The sequence below is a fragment of the Oryza sativa genome, chromosome 8 (assembly GCF_034140825.1).
Source record: "Oryza sativa Japonica Group chromosome 8, ASM3414082v1".
In the NCBI taxonomy this organism is placed as follows: domain Eukaryota; kingdom Viridiplantae; phylum Streptophyta; class Magnoliopsida; order Poales; family Poaceae; genus Oryza; species Oryza sativa.
In genome coordinates, this window is record NC_089042.1 from 10,246,989 (window position 1) to 10,259,474 (window position 12,486).

The 12,486-nt window shown below is 41.4% G+C and overlaps 2 protein-coding genes across 3 annotated transcripts; both read right to left on the minus strand.

Annotated features, from left to right (window-relative positions):
• Positions 1 to 94: 94 nt before the first annotated feature.
• On the minus strand, positions 95 to 3,781 carry LOC4345125 (aspartyl protease family protein At5g10770). 2 transcript variants are annotated; one of them, XM_015793239.3, is made up of 3 exons: positions 3,619 to 3,781; positions 3,229 to 3,425; positions 95 to 1,739 (listed from the first exon to the last, which is right to left on the minus strand). In XM_015793239.3, the coding sequence occupies exons 2-3, from the start codon at positions 3,413 to 3,415 to the stop codon at positions 352 to 354; spliced, it is 1,575 nt and encodes a 524-aa protein (XP_015648725.1). In that variant the 5' UTR covers positions 3,416 to 3,425; positions 3,619 to 3,781; the 3' UTR covers positions 95 to 351. The 2 variants fall into 2 exon arrangements, with proteins under 2 accessions (XP_015648725.1, XP_015648724.1); XM_015793238.3 differs by having other exon boundaries at positions 3,229 to 3,474; positions 3,619 to 3,764.
• A 4,929-nt stretch (positions 3,782 to 8,710) lies between these two features.
• Positions 8,711 to 11,945, minus strand: LOC9270716 (F-box/FBD/LRR-repeat protein At1g13570). Its single transcript, XM_015793240.3, has 3 exons — positions 11,114 to 11,945; positions 9,382 to 9,531; positions 8,711 to 9,301 (listed from the first exon to the last, which is right to left on the minus strand). The coding sequence occupies exons 1-3, from the start codon at positions 11,924 to 11,926 to the stop codon at positions 8,945 to 8,947; spliced, it is 1,320 nt and encodes a 439-aa protein (XP_015648726.1). The 5' UTR covers positions 11,927 to 11,945; the 3' UTR covers positions 8,711 to 8,944.
• Positions 11,946 to 12,486: the final 541 nt, after the last annotated feature.

The window sequence follows — 12,486 nt, forward strand, 5'->3', positions numbered from 1 at the left end:
TTTGTAAAGCAGAAATTTCATAAGGATTTTTGAAGGAATCAATTAAATTCCCACACATATCAAGAAAATTACCACATTTCATATTAAAAATATGTGTCGAATATGTAAGTCCTAATTGGTTATAGGTAGACATGGAGTTACATTATGGTACATAGCAGAGTTGTGGTGACCGCTTGTTCCGCACCTGTGCAACTTTTTTCTAACATCCCAAAAATAAAAGAGTTTACGTTACAAAGCCTAACAGACTAGAGAAACAAACCATTTTCTCATCATCTCCATTTCAAAGTTTTTTCTTGTTTTTTACTCAACAGTTGATTTGCAGTTCAAATTCTAGTTAGGGAATAGTACTAATTATGCATAGCTACAATCCTCATCAGCAAAGCCTAGCCTTGAGCCCACAGTGTCATACACTACCCTCTTGTTCTTCTGCTGGTAGTTGCCAATAATGGGCGTCTGGTCTTCGAATGAGAGGCTCGCCATGGCCAAGCACACCTGCGACCCATCCTTCCTCGCCATGAACAGCATCCCGGCAGCGTCGACGGTCATGTCGGCGCCGCCCTCGAGGCGCAGCGTCAGCAATGGCACCTTCACCTCGTCGTGCCCGGTCAGGTTGTAGCACGCGTCGAGCAGCGAGAAGGGCGGCGCCGCCGGGTAGCGCTCCGCCCCGAACTGCCGCGCGAACTCGGCGCGCACGGCGCGGTACACCGACGGCGCGAGGCGCGTGATCACCGTGCCGGAGTCGAGGAGGACGTTGGCGGCACCGAGCCCCGCCGCGGCCACCGCGGCGCCGCCGACGGACGCGCCGGTCACGTTCATGAAGTAGAACGGCGGCTGCGCCGGGTCGGCGATCATGCGGGTGTAGGACACCGGCGTGGCGTTGCGGTAGGAGGAGGTGTCGCCGCCGAGGGAGAGGGAGCCCGCGGCGTCGCCGGAGGTGGCGGCGGGGAGGCAGTAGGAGAAGACGCCGCCGAACCGGGGCGCCGTCTGGGAGACCAGCGAGAGCTCCGTCCGGCCGAGGCCCATGAGCCCCGCCGTGCCGCCGAACAGGCCGCGGTTGCTGAGCCCGCAGCCGAACACGAAGCCGTCGACGCTGGCGCCGCCGAGCGCGACCGTGTCCGTGGCGAGCACGCCGCGGCTGAACGACCCGTCGCCGTAGGCCAGCGAGTAGTAGCACCTCTCGCTCTTCCCGCCGCCGCCGCCGCCGCCGACGGTGGCGCAGGATCCCGGCACGCCGGTGGCCGCCTTGAGGGAGGCTTCGCAGGCGGAGGCATTGCAGGGGACGGCGGCGTAGGAGGCGGAGCCGGACGGGTCGAACAGCGGGTCGCGCTGCGCGTAGCAGACGGAGCACGGCTTGCACTGCACCCAGGTGAGGTCGCTGCCGGTGTCGACGATGACGGTGAGGTTGCCGGCGCCGGCGCGGGAGGATCCGCCGCCGCCGAGAGCGATGGTGGTGACGTAGTTGAGCGTCTGGAAGCGGATGCCGGAGGTCAGGGGGACCTCGGCGCCAGCGGCGGCGGCGGCGGCCGCCGTCGCCTTCTTGCCGGACTGCGTGAACGCTGCCTTGTTGCGGAGCTGCAACGAGTTGGCACGCGCCTCGTCGGCGGCGAGGAGGCGGCGGAGGTAGGTTTCTTGGGCGGCGGGGTGGTCGGGGATGGCGGTGAGGGAGTGGTGCTTCAGCTCTAGGACGGTGGTGCTCCTAGTCCTCGTTCTTGCTGCTGCTGCTGCTTTCTTGTGTTCCCCTGATTTAAGAAAATGAAGCAGAGTTATTGAAAATATTTGAAATTGTAGAAAAAATTTGATGCCGTTAATTTTTTAAACAACGTTTGACCATTTGTCTTATTTAAAATTTTTGAACAAATATAAAATATTTAAATCATGCTAAAAGAACATTCAATGATAAATCAAGTTACAATAAAATAAATAATAATTATATAAAATGTTTTAATGTTGAATGGTTAAACGTATTTTAAAAAGTCAACAATATCATACATTGAAAAAGGATAGAGTATAAAGCAGAGTAATGTAATTTAATATTGGTTTATATTTTTGCAACTAATATTAGTGTCTAATATATATATAAAAAAGAAGGGCTCTACACGATCTAGATTGATCATGGTGGATTGGTGATGGTCTTTATTTTGGGGTTGTAAAATTAACCATAACCGAACGTACTGTACTGCATATGGATTTATAAAAAGATGAAATTGAAGCTACTTTAGAAAAACTCGGAACATGAAATATATTTTGTAGGGAACGCCAAATTCAGGTGGAATTTGTACAGCCCAAATAAATTTGGAGCGAAGATGTGGTACACTGAATCCGAATGGAACTTCTTGTGAAAACACATAAAATTCGAAATTAACTTACACTATTATTTTCGAGAATACGCATAAGTCTTGCATATCCTTGTATTAGGGAGGGGGCAAAGTTACAACTTGCCAATTTACAGAAAAAAGTGTGTGTAGCTTTAACTTGTATGGGACAATTCGAATACATAATTGGAGAAGGTTTGGTAGGTAACAGGGCTACCAAGAAAGCAGAGTAAAATATAGCCCTCAAAACAAGATGGATTATATCGCCCGAGAGGATGCTGCTTTCCCTTATACAATTTTCTCTCAAATGCATCGGAAATATGGTTATGAAAATTTTTGAAAAGAATTGACAATACACACTACAGTGATATATCTATCGCTCTAAAAAAATTAGGACTGCGGTGAACACTGTAATATTGATGTTGATAACAGGGGAGACACAATTCTCCAGTGAATGAGAAAGATGGATCAGCTAACTCTCTCAACTCTCAGTACCTAGCATTACATGAGATGCCTGCAGGTTCATAAAATAATGAGAATATTATCACTGTAATTTTGGGCTTCTCTCTGAAGCTAACCTTAAAAGCCAAACCCCACAAATAATTCAACTGCTGCTCAGACATTATTTAGCAACTACTTATTCCGTTTGTAATATATTACAAGTCGTATGATTTTTTTCTTAATCAAACTTGTTTAAATTTAACTAAGTTAATATGTAGAAAAAAATATACTAACATTTCCAGTATAAAACAAACAAATTATCAAAATATATTCAATATTAAATTTAATAAAATTAATTTGGTGTTGTAAATGTTACTAATTTTACTATAAACTTACTCAAATCAAAAGAATTTTGACCAAGAAAAAAACAAACGATTTATAATATGAAATGGAGGGAGTAGTAACTTGTAATTACCTGTCATCTTCTTCTCAAAGCGCTTTGATTGGGAATACCGGACCTGGCCGGACGAGCCCCATTGCAGCTCGCGCAGCTGAAGCACTGCGCTGTCCCTGCCGACGACGGCGCCTCCGCCGGCGGCGACCACCACCGCAAGAAGAAGAAGCGCGAGGACATGGAGGAGGAGAAGATGGCGGCCATCCATTGCCAATGATCTGATCTCGATGCCGTAGCAGTAGTCAGTACAGATCTCTGGCTCTTACTCTTAGGCAGCAATGCAAGATGAGAGGTAAGAAGCTGATCTGAACTGAAAGGTACTCCTAGTTCGTAGCTAAGGTTAGCTAAGCTAGCTAGCTAGCGACCAAGCAGGATGCGGTGAGTACAAGAGACAAGAGAATGTGAAGCTACCTGCTGCTTGCTACATGACGACGAAGACGATTATATATATGCAGATGATGAATGGCTGGATCATGGATTGGGATATATAGTTTTAGTTGTGCAGAGAGAGAGAGAAAGAGAGAGAGAGATTATTCCTGAGGGGTGAGGGCACCTGCAAGGGTAGCTAGGGAACAAGCAGACGACTGAGATAGTCTCTGCACCTGCTTTGGATGCACGCCTGATACGAACGAGATAGGGCACACGAGATTACTGTAGCGTTGCGAATTATTTGCAATCACGAGCATGCATGCACGAGAGTGAGAGAGCAGTAGTAGTAGCAGCATTTCTCTCTTCGCTTTAACTTGTTTTCTAAATTAAACTTCATTAAGTTTAACCAAGTTTATAGAAAAATACAGTAAATCTTATAATATCAAACTGGTTTAATTAAACCTAGCTAACATTAAATATATTTTAATAATATGTTTGTTTTAGGGCTAAAAATGTTTCTATATACTCCCTCCATTTTAAAATGTTTGACACCGTTCACTTTTTAGTACGTGTTTGACCATTCGTCTTATTCAAAAAAATTTAAGTGATTATTTATTCTTTTCATGTCATTTGATTCATTGATAAATATACTTTCATATACACATATAGTTTTACATATTTGACAAATTTTTTTAAATAAAACGAACGATCAATCATGTGCTAAAAAGTCAACGGTGTCAAATATTTTGAAACGAATGGAGTATATGTTTTTTCTATAACTTACATTAAACTTAAAAAAATTGACTAAGAAAAACGTCTGGACAGACGTAGGGAGTAATCTATGCATGTGTTGTGTTGTTTGGTTGCGGAGAGGATGGTAGTAGGGCACGCATAATCGCATATGTGCACATACTATATAGGCATATGCGAGCACTCGCTCAACTGCTCCCGTGAACTACTAATCCATGAACATGGGCGAAAGGGATGGATGGATGGATCGGAGGGATATATTTGCTAGAGGAATTGATGATGAATTACATTCGAATCGATGAAGGCGAGATGAACATCTTTCATATTCTTTATAGCTTATGAACTGTCGCACGATTAATTAATTATGTGACCTTCATCTTCATCTTCAGCTCCCTCTGATTCACAAATTTCGATGAAATCACGCGTCTCCAGTGGATTTTTTTTCTTTTGTTAAACTGAAAATCAATACTCCCTCCGTCCCATAACATAGTAACCTAGAATCGGATAAGACATATCCTAGTTTTATGAATTTGGGGATACTTCTTATCCAGATTCGTAGTACTAGGATACGTCCCATATCATACTAGATGGCTATATTCTGAGACGGAAAAAATATAACATAGACTGACATATGATCTGCGATGGAGGTTTACATAGAGATGATGAACTATTGTGAGCAATCATGCATGGATTTTTTTGGGTGTGCTAATCCTTAGTACTACCTCCATTCAAAATTAGTGATCACTTTGACTTTTTGCATGCAACATTTGATCATTCGTCTTATTTAAAAAAATTAATGTAAATATAAAAAAAATATAAGTCATACTTAAAATACTTTTGATAATAAATAAAATCACAAACAAAATAAGTAATAATTTCATAATTTTTTAATAAGACAAACAATTTAATATTATAAAACAAATTTAAATGACAAGTATTTTGGGACGGAGGTAGTACAAAAGTTCCAGTTGCTGCATCATGAAAAGCTAAGAGTGAGCATTAATTGCTATATTAATTGCTATACGTACAATAAAACTTCATACGATCAGAGTACAATACTTTGATGGTGTTCTTTTCTCCTGAAGATGAAAATGAATATTAATTTTTTTACACAAAACGAGGTGGTATTAACGTATGATTGATTGAGTTTTAATTATTATAAACTTGAAAAATAGATTAATATGATATTTTAGAGTAACTTTTAGATAGAAAGTTTTCGTGCGAAACACACCGTTTAGCAGTTTAAAAAGTATGCCACGAAAATCTTAATATTCTTCAACTCTTTTGGAGAAAAGAACTGGACCTTCGTAGTCTCTGGTGTGTGCTGAAAATATGGGATCCAACCTGTTCCCACCCAATCAAAAATCATTCATGGTAGGATCGTACTAAAATCGTACAAATTTCATCGTAACGCAAAGCAATTTCCCTATTTTGTTCCGGTGTGCAGAGGCAGCCTCATCATACTGGATAAAACTAGAATAACGGTTTAATCCCGTCCAACAGTTAGAACGGATCTCTTTAATTCCTACTATCTCAAATCACTACCCAATTCTCGAGGGAGCGATGCAATGCTAAACATAATTTAAAGTTCATCTTAGGCTCTGTTTATTTGTAGGGGTGAAAAATTTTGGTGTATCACAGCAGATATATGGACATACATTTGGAGTATTAAACGTAGTCTAATAACAAAATAATACAGATTCCGCCTATAAACTAAGAGACAAATTTATTAAGCCTAACAAATCCATCATTAGCAAATGTTTACTGTAGCACCATATTATCAAATCATGGAGTAATTAGGCTTAAAGATTCGTCTCGTAAATTAGTCACAACCTTTGCAATTATTTATTTTTTTAGCATACAGGTGTTCAAACGTTCGATGTGATAGGGTGAAAAATTTTATGGAGGGATCTAAACTAGGCCTTAGAATCCTTCTCGAATTTCAAAAGACATTAAAACAGATAATGAAGCATGGTCTAAGCAAGTCAACACACTTTATCCATCGAAAAGCTAGAGCACAATGTGCAAGGATGCTCATAAGGTGAAGTCTGCATCTTAGGATTAATCAAATTGAAATCTACCCTTTGTTTTGCTAATGATTTGGTATTGTTTGGATTTTAGCCGTTCTCAACCATACAAAAGATTTTGGTAAAGTTGATTGTTTGGTTTGATGCCAAAATTTTGGCAAAGTTGGTTCAAAGTCTGAGTTCGTTTCTATGGGTTCCCAACTCATCCCTCTCGTATTCCACGAGCACGCTTTTCAAACTGCTAAATGGTACATTTTTTGCAAAAAGTTTCTATGCGAACGTTATTTAAAAAAATTCATATTGATTCATTTTTGAAAAAATAGCTAATACTTAATTAATGCTGCGCTAATGGACCGCTCCATTTTCCGTGCGCAGCAGCTGTGTTACCAACTCTTGGAAACAAACACAGTTCTACTTGCAAAAGATTGGCATATGCCAATTCTTTTAGCAACGAAGCAAATGAACCTATTACTACCTCCATCTCAAAATAAGTACAGCGGTGGATATCCGTGACTAACGTTTGACCATCCGTCTTATTTGAAAAATTTATAAAAAATTTAAAAATATTTAGTCACACAAAATATTATTCATGTTTTATCATCTAATAGCAATAAAAATACTAATCATAAAAAAAATTTTAAATAAGACGAACGGTCAAACGTTGAACATGAACAGTGCAAAACTGCACTTATTTTGGGACGGAGGGAGTATTATTTTTGGGGGGCATGGTTGAGACTATGGCATTGACCCAGACAGGCAGACACACCCTTGAATCAAATTCTAGATTAATTTCTGTCCCGAACGAAAACATTGGACTTGAATAAAATTATGCGATTAAAGCCTGGTTTAATTCAGGGGTGAAAAGTTTTTACGTGTCACATCGGATATACGGACACATATTTGAAGTATTAAACGTAGTCTAATAACAAAAATTACACCTGTAAACTGTGAGACGAATTTATTAAGCCTAATTAATCCATAATTAGCAAATATTTACTGTAGCACCATATTATCAAATTATGGTGCAATTAGGCTTAAAAGATTTGTCTCACAATTTTACACGCTATCTGTGTAGTTAGTTTTTTTTTTGTCTATATTTAATACTGCATACATGTGGCCAAACATTCGATGTGACAAGGTAAAAAGTTTTTGTTAGTTTTTTTTTTTGTCTATATTTAATACTACATACATGTGGCCAAACATTCGATGTGACAAGGTAAAAAGTTTTTGTTTGGGAACTAAACAGGGCCTAACTCCAACAATTCAAATGCCTAGGATCCAAACATGGCCCTACTTTGGGCATAACGTATGATGTGATTTACATGGATTCCTAATGGGTGCGCGCGCTATCAGGCTAACTGGCGCAGCTGCGCACGCGCCCTCTCTCGGCCTCTCCGCTAATAACGCTAATTAGCGTTGATGACATTCATTAGCGTTAATGATAATGGTTAGTATTAGTTTTTAGAAAAATAATACATAAATAGAATTTTTAACTCAGATTTGAAAAACTTTCAATTCAGATTTGAAACTTTCAACCCAGATTTAAAATCTTTCACTCCAGATTTAAAAACTTTCAACCCAGGTTTGAAAACTTTTTACTCAAATTTGAAAATTTTCAACTCGAGATTTGAAAATATTCAACTCGGATTTAAAAACTTTTAACCAGATATTTGAAAACTTTCAACTTAGATTTAAAAACTTTCATCTGAAAATTTAAAACATTTAACTCAAATTTGAAAACTTTCATCTCAAAATTCAACAATTCAACTCAAATCTTAAAAATTTCAACTCAAATTCAAAACTTTCAAATAAAATTGAAGATGAAAGATTCAACTTCTCAAATAAAAAAACGCGAAAAATATGGCAAAAAGAAATGGAAAAAATGCGTACGTAAAGAAACGGCGCGCGGTAGCTTGTGAAAAAAAAAGAAATGGAAAAAATGCGGACGTAAAGAAACGGCGCGCGGTAGCTTGTGAAAAAAAGAGAGAAAAAGGCGCGTGTATTAGCTGTCACGGTGATTTACACCTATAAAGGTTTCAATAAAAAATTATTTGGACAAACATAAACAAAATGGAAAAATGTCAGCAGGAGTAAAGTACTGCATTTAACAGTTAAGGGGCTAAGGTACATAAATTTTAAAGGGGTTAAGTGCTCTAGAAAATAGTTTAAACATTTACAACTTAAATATTTAAGGGGGTAAAATTGACTTCATCAATTCATTTAAAATCAAAAGTTTAAACATGATAAGATATATATTGAACTTCCTCTTTGAGCTCAAGAAATAATTAGAAACTTAGTGATCAACGGAAAAAGCAGAAAATAATAGCCAGGCATGTTGACAACATCTTTGACTGCAGTAGCCTCAATGAGAATCATGATGCATTTTAAAAATAATGATAAATCAGACAGTACCCTAATCATAGCGTTCCATGGAGACAATATTGGTACCATCTTTTGTGGGATACTTCATCTCAGAACAACTTCGTAGTCATTCACTCTGCCTCAAGAAGGATTTCTAAGATGTTTGTACAACGACAGCCACATAGATCTAGACTCTGAACAGCTGCAAGTTTGAACATCATCCTTCCACATTACGGAGGCAGACATGAAAAGAATGACGGTCTTGGGGTTGGTTTGTCCCAAAGCCTTACCTCGAACCTAGCTTGGGGTGATGCGGATGCCCTTCTAAAGGCTCTTAGTACCCTGCATGCTTTCACATACTCTTTGTTTGATTTACTATATAGAAAAGTAACAGCAAAGGATTGAAGTGATTCTGTTTTGGAGAGTAAAAACTTCATAAAGCGCAGCTGATTTGACGAGTACGTGATACCACTCAGAGACACATATTTGAGGCTAGAAAACGAGTTCTCGTTTATCCCTGAACTTATAAAGTCATCTTCTTCAATTTCATAAGGATCGTCTCTATGCGAAAATGAAATATCTTCAGCCTACAAAAAGACCAAAAGTACCAACTGAGAAAAGTGTTGAAATTGTGACATAAAAGTCCAAGGGGAGTATCCAATATTACCTCAATACTTAGGTCTTCAATGTACGGAGCACATCTCAGTAAGGAAAATAGTGACATAGTGCTCGGTTGTTGGCCAAAATTTGTGGTCACGTGTACCTCCCTCAGATTATCAAATTTACACGAAATCCCCTCCAGTGGATATTCGTTAAACTGAAAATCAGTTGAACATAGTTAGACTGACATATGATCTGCAATGCAAATTTATGTTGAGATGATAAACTAATGTAAACATCTGGGTTTGTCAATCCTGTAAGTAAAAAAGTTCTTGAGAACCTAATAGTGATTTTTTTAGTGTGCATTTGCACCTGAATGCATGATTTTTGGTAGAGAGCACATGCAATCCCTACTATGACTGAATGTTACCAAATGTTCCTAGTACTTATCCAGAACAGAAGGCAAAGCCCCAGGGCCCCAGTCCAAATCCATCAAAGAAACTGAATCGTTTGGTTCAATTAATTTAAGCATCAAGGTCACAACTATTTTGGTGAGCAAAGGGCAGTCTCATCGTACTGGATAAAACTAGAGTACATGTAACAGTTAAATCCAGTTAAACAGTTGAGTTCTTTCCTACAATCTCAAATCACTGCCCAATTCTCCAGGCAATGATGCAATGCTAAACATAACATGATAGTTCAAGTATGGATCCATCTCGAATCTTGCAAGATAAAATAGATAGTGCAGCATGGACTAAGCAAGTCAGCACGCCTTATCCATCGAAAAGCTACAGCACAATTTGTCAGGTGCTTGTAACGTGGAGTCAGAATCTTATCTCTTGTGTTACATACTTACATTTCAGCTTTACATACTTATATAGGCCAGAAGCCACCCAAGGAAGTCAAGAGTCAGAGCTCTCTCATTCGGAATGCAAGTTAGATACAGGATGGTCTAAAGCTGGGAAGGAAAACGCCAATGGCTCTTCTAATTAAGGCGAGATTGTCTGCTGACAACAATGATGTCACAACACTAATATTAGAGAACCTGACTAAGGAGAACTAGAGAAGGCACCTAATGGATGTATTTGTAATTTGTCAACCACTTCTGCAGAATACTGTATATTGAGAGCATTATTGTGGCTGACCTTATGGAGGTGACTGACAAATCACTTTAAAGCAAATGAAATATAACTTGGGGTGCTTAAAAAGTTAAAAGCTTATAATACCCGACTATGAAACGGCGTGATCACGAGTTTACATGCCGATGACTATGGTTTGGAAGGATTCTCCCTAAGAGACAATGATTGGCCATTTTTGGGTGCCATAAATTGCTATGATGCTAATCACTAATCAGCATCAGGTGAAAACAATACAACATAATAACAGTTGACAGCAAGCACTAAAAAAAAATCCGGTTAAGGGCAAAAGCAGATGATTACATATGGAGGAAAGAGACCGATCCATATAATCCTGATCAAGCCTACTTGTTAATCACTAATCAGCATCAGGTGAAAACAATACAACACAATAACAGTTCACAGCAAGCACTAAAAAACAATCAGGTTAAGGGCGATAGCTGATGATTACATATGGAGGAAAGAGACCGATCCATATAATCCTGATAAAGCCTACTTGTTAAACTTTGCACACGCTTTACTGCAAATTATTTGCATATATTAAGTAAGGAATTACAGTTCAATAATGTACTGTAATTTAAAATTCATGCGTTGTGACTGTAACAAGAACTCACTGCCAATCGTTGCAAGGAAATATAACGTGCTGCAATATTAAGTAATTACCTCGTGAATGTTGAACCAAAGCTTCCTGACAGTAATAATCCCTCGGAAAATTTCGTGGAAACTCATGAAGCTGTTACCAATGTCGATGTACGCCTCCTCCAGCAATGGGGGCTCCTCCGGGATCCGGCAGCCGATGTCCAAGCGCGTAGCCATCTTTAGGACCCGGAGGCGAGGCGCCCGAACGGCCCACTTGTACAACGGAGGCGTGGGGTCCTCCAATTCCTCCACGTCCACGTCGTCCAGCCTGAGCTCGGCGAGGAGCGGCGCCGCGGCGACCAGGTGTTCGACCCGCGCGCCGCCGCCCTCGGCCGGGAGGGTGACGCCGCGGAGGGTGAGCGAGACGAGGCTGGGGAATCCCCGGAACCCCGGGGGCGCGAGCGGCATGTCGCAGTCCTCGAGGTGGAGGACGGCGAGCGCGGCGCAGGAGAAGAGGCCCTGGTCGATGACCCAGTACGGCGGGGTGTCGGGGTGGCCGCGGCGCACCCCGTCGCACTCGATGGCGAGCTCCCGGACGCCCTTGCTCGCCAGGGCGGGGAACCAGGTGGGCAGGTGGTGGAAGTGGCGGGCGTGGACGCAGGCGCGGAAGCCGACGACGGGCGCCGCGCACCGCCACAGGTCGCGGGCGGAGGGCGCGCCGCGGCAGCCCCAGCCGAGGCGGATGTCGAGGTAGCGCACGGACTCCCACCGGCGCCGCCACGCGTGGGAGAGGCAGCACGTGCGGACCAGCAGGTCGAAGGGGATCCGCGCGAGGATGATGTCGAGGACGTCCGTGGGGAGCGACATCAGCTCGTCCTCCCTCGCCGCCGCCGCCATATTCCGGCGGTTCGGATTCGCCGTTGCTTCTTCGCCTCGTGTTATGAAAATAGATGCACAACGGAGAAACGAATTTTACGTAGAAAACCCTTGCGGAAAAAAACTATGGGCGCCGACCGGCAATGATCACTATAGAGTAGATGATTACAAACGTAGGGGAATAACAATGAGAACGTCAACCCTTCCCGTACAGCTTACAAGAGTATATATAGAGGATAATAGAAAGACACCTAATAGGATAGACATGACTAGAAAACTAATCCGAATATATTGTGGGCCCAAAATTCGGATCACATATTTAACAATCTCCACCTTGAGACGAATTTCCTCTTGTAGCATAAAAACATCAATCACCAAAAAATACCTCATGTAGGTAAAATCACCGCGCGCCAAATAGTCTCTAGGACTATGCTGTCACACCCACCAAGCTTGAGCAAAGCTTAAACTTAGTAGCAGGAACTGGCTTTGTCATCATACTTATCTTGCATACCTTGACATCACCTTCAGCAATCACACCTCGAATAAAGTGATATCTCACATCAATGTGCTTTGTTCTCTCA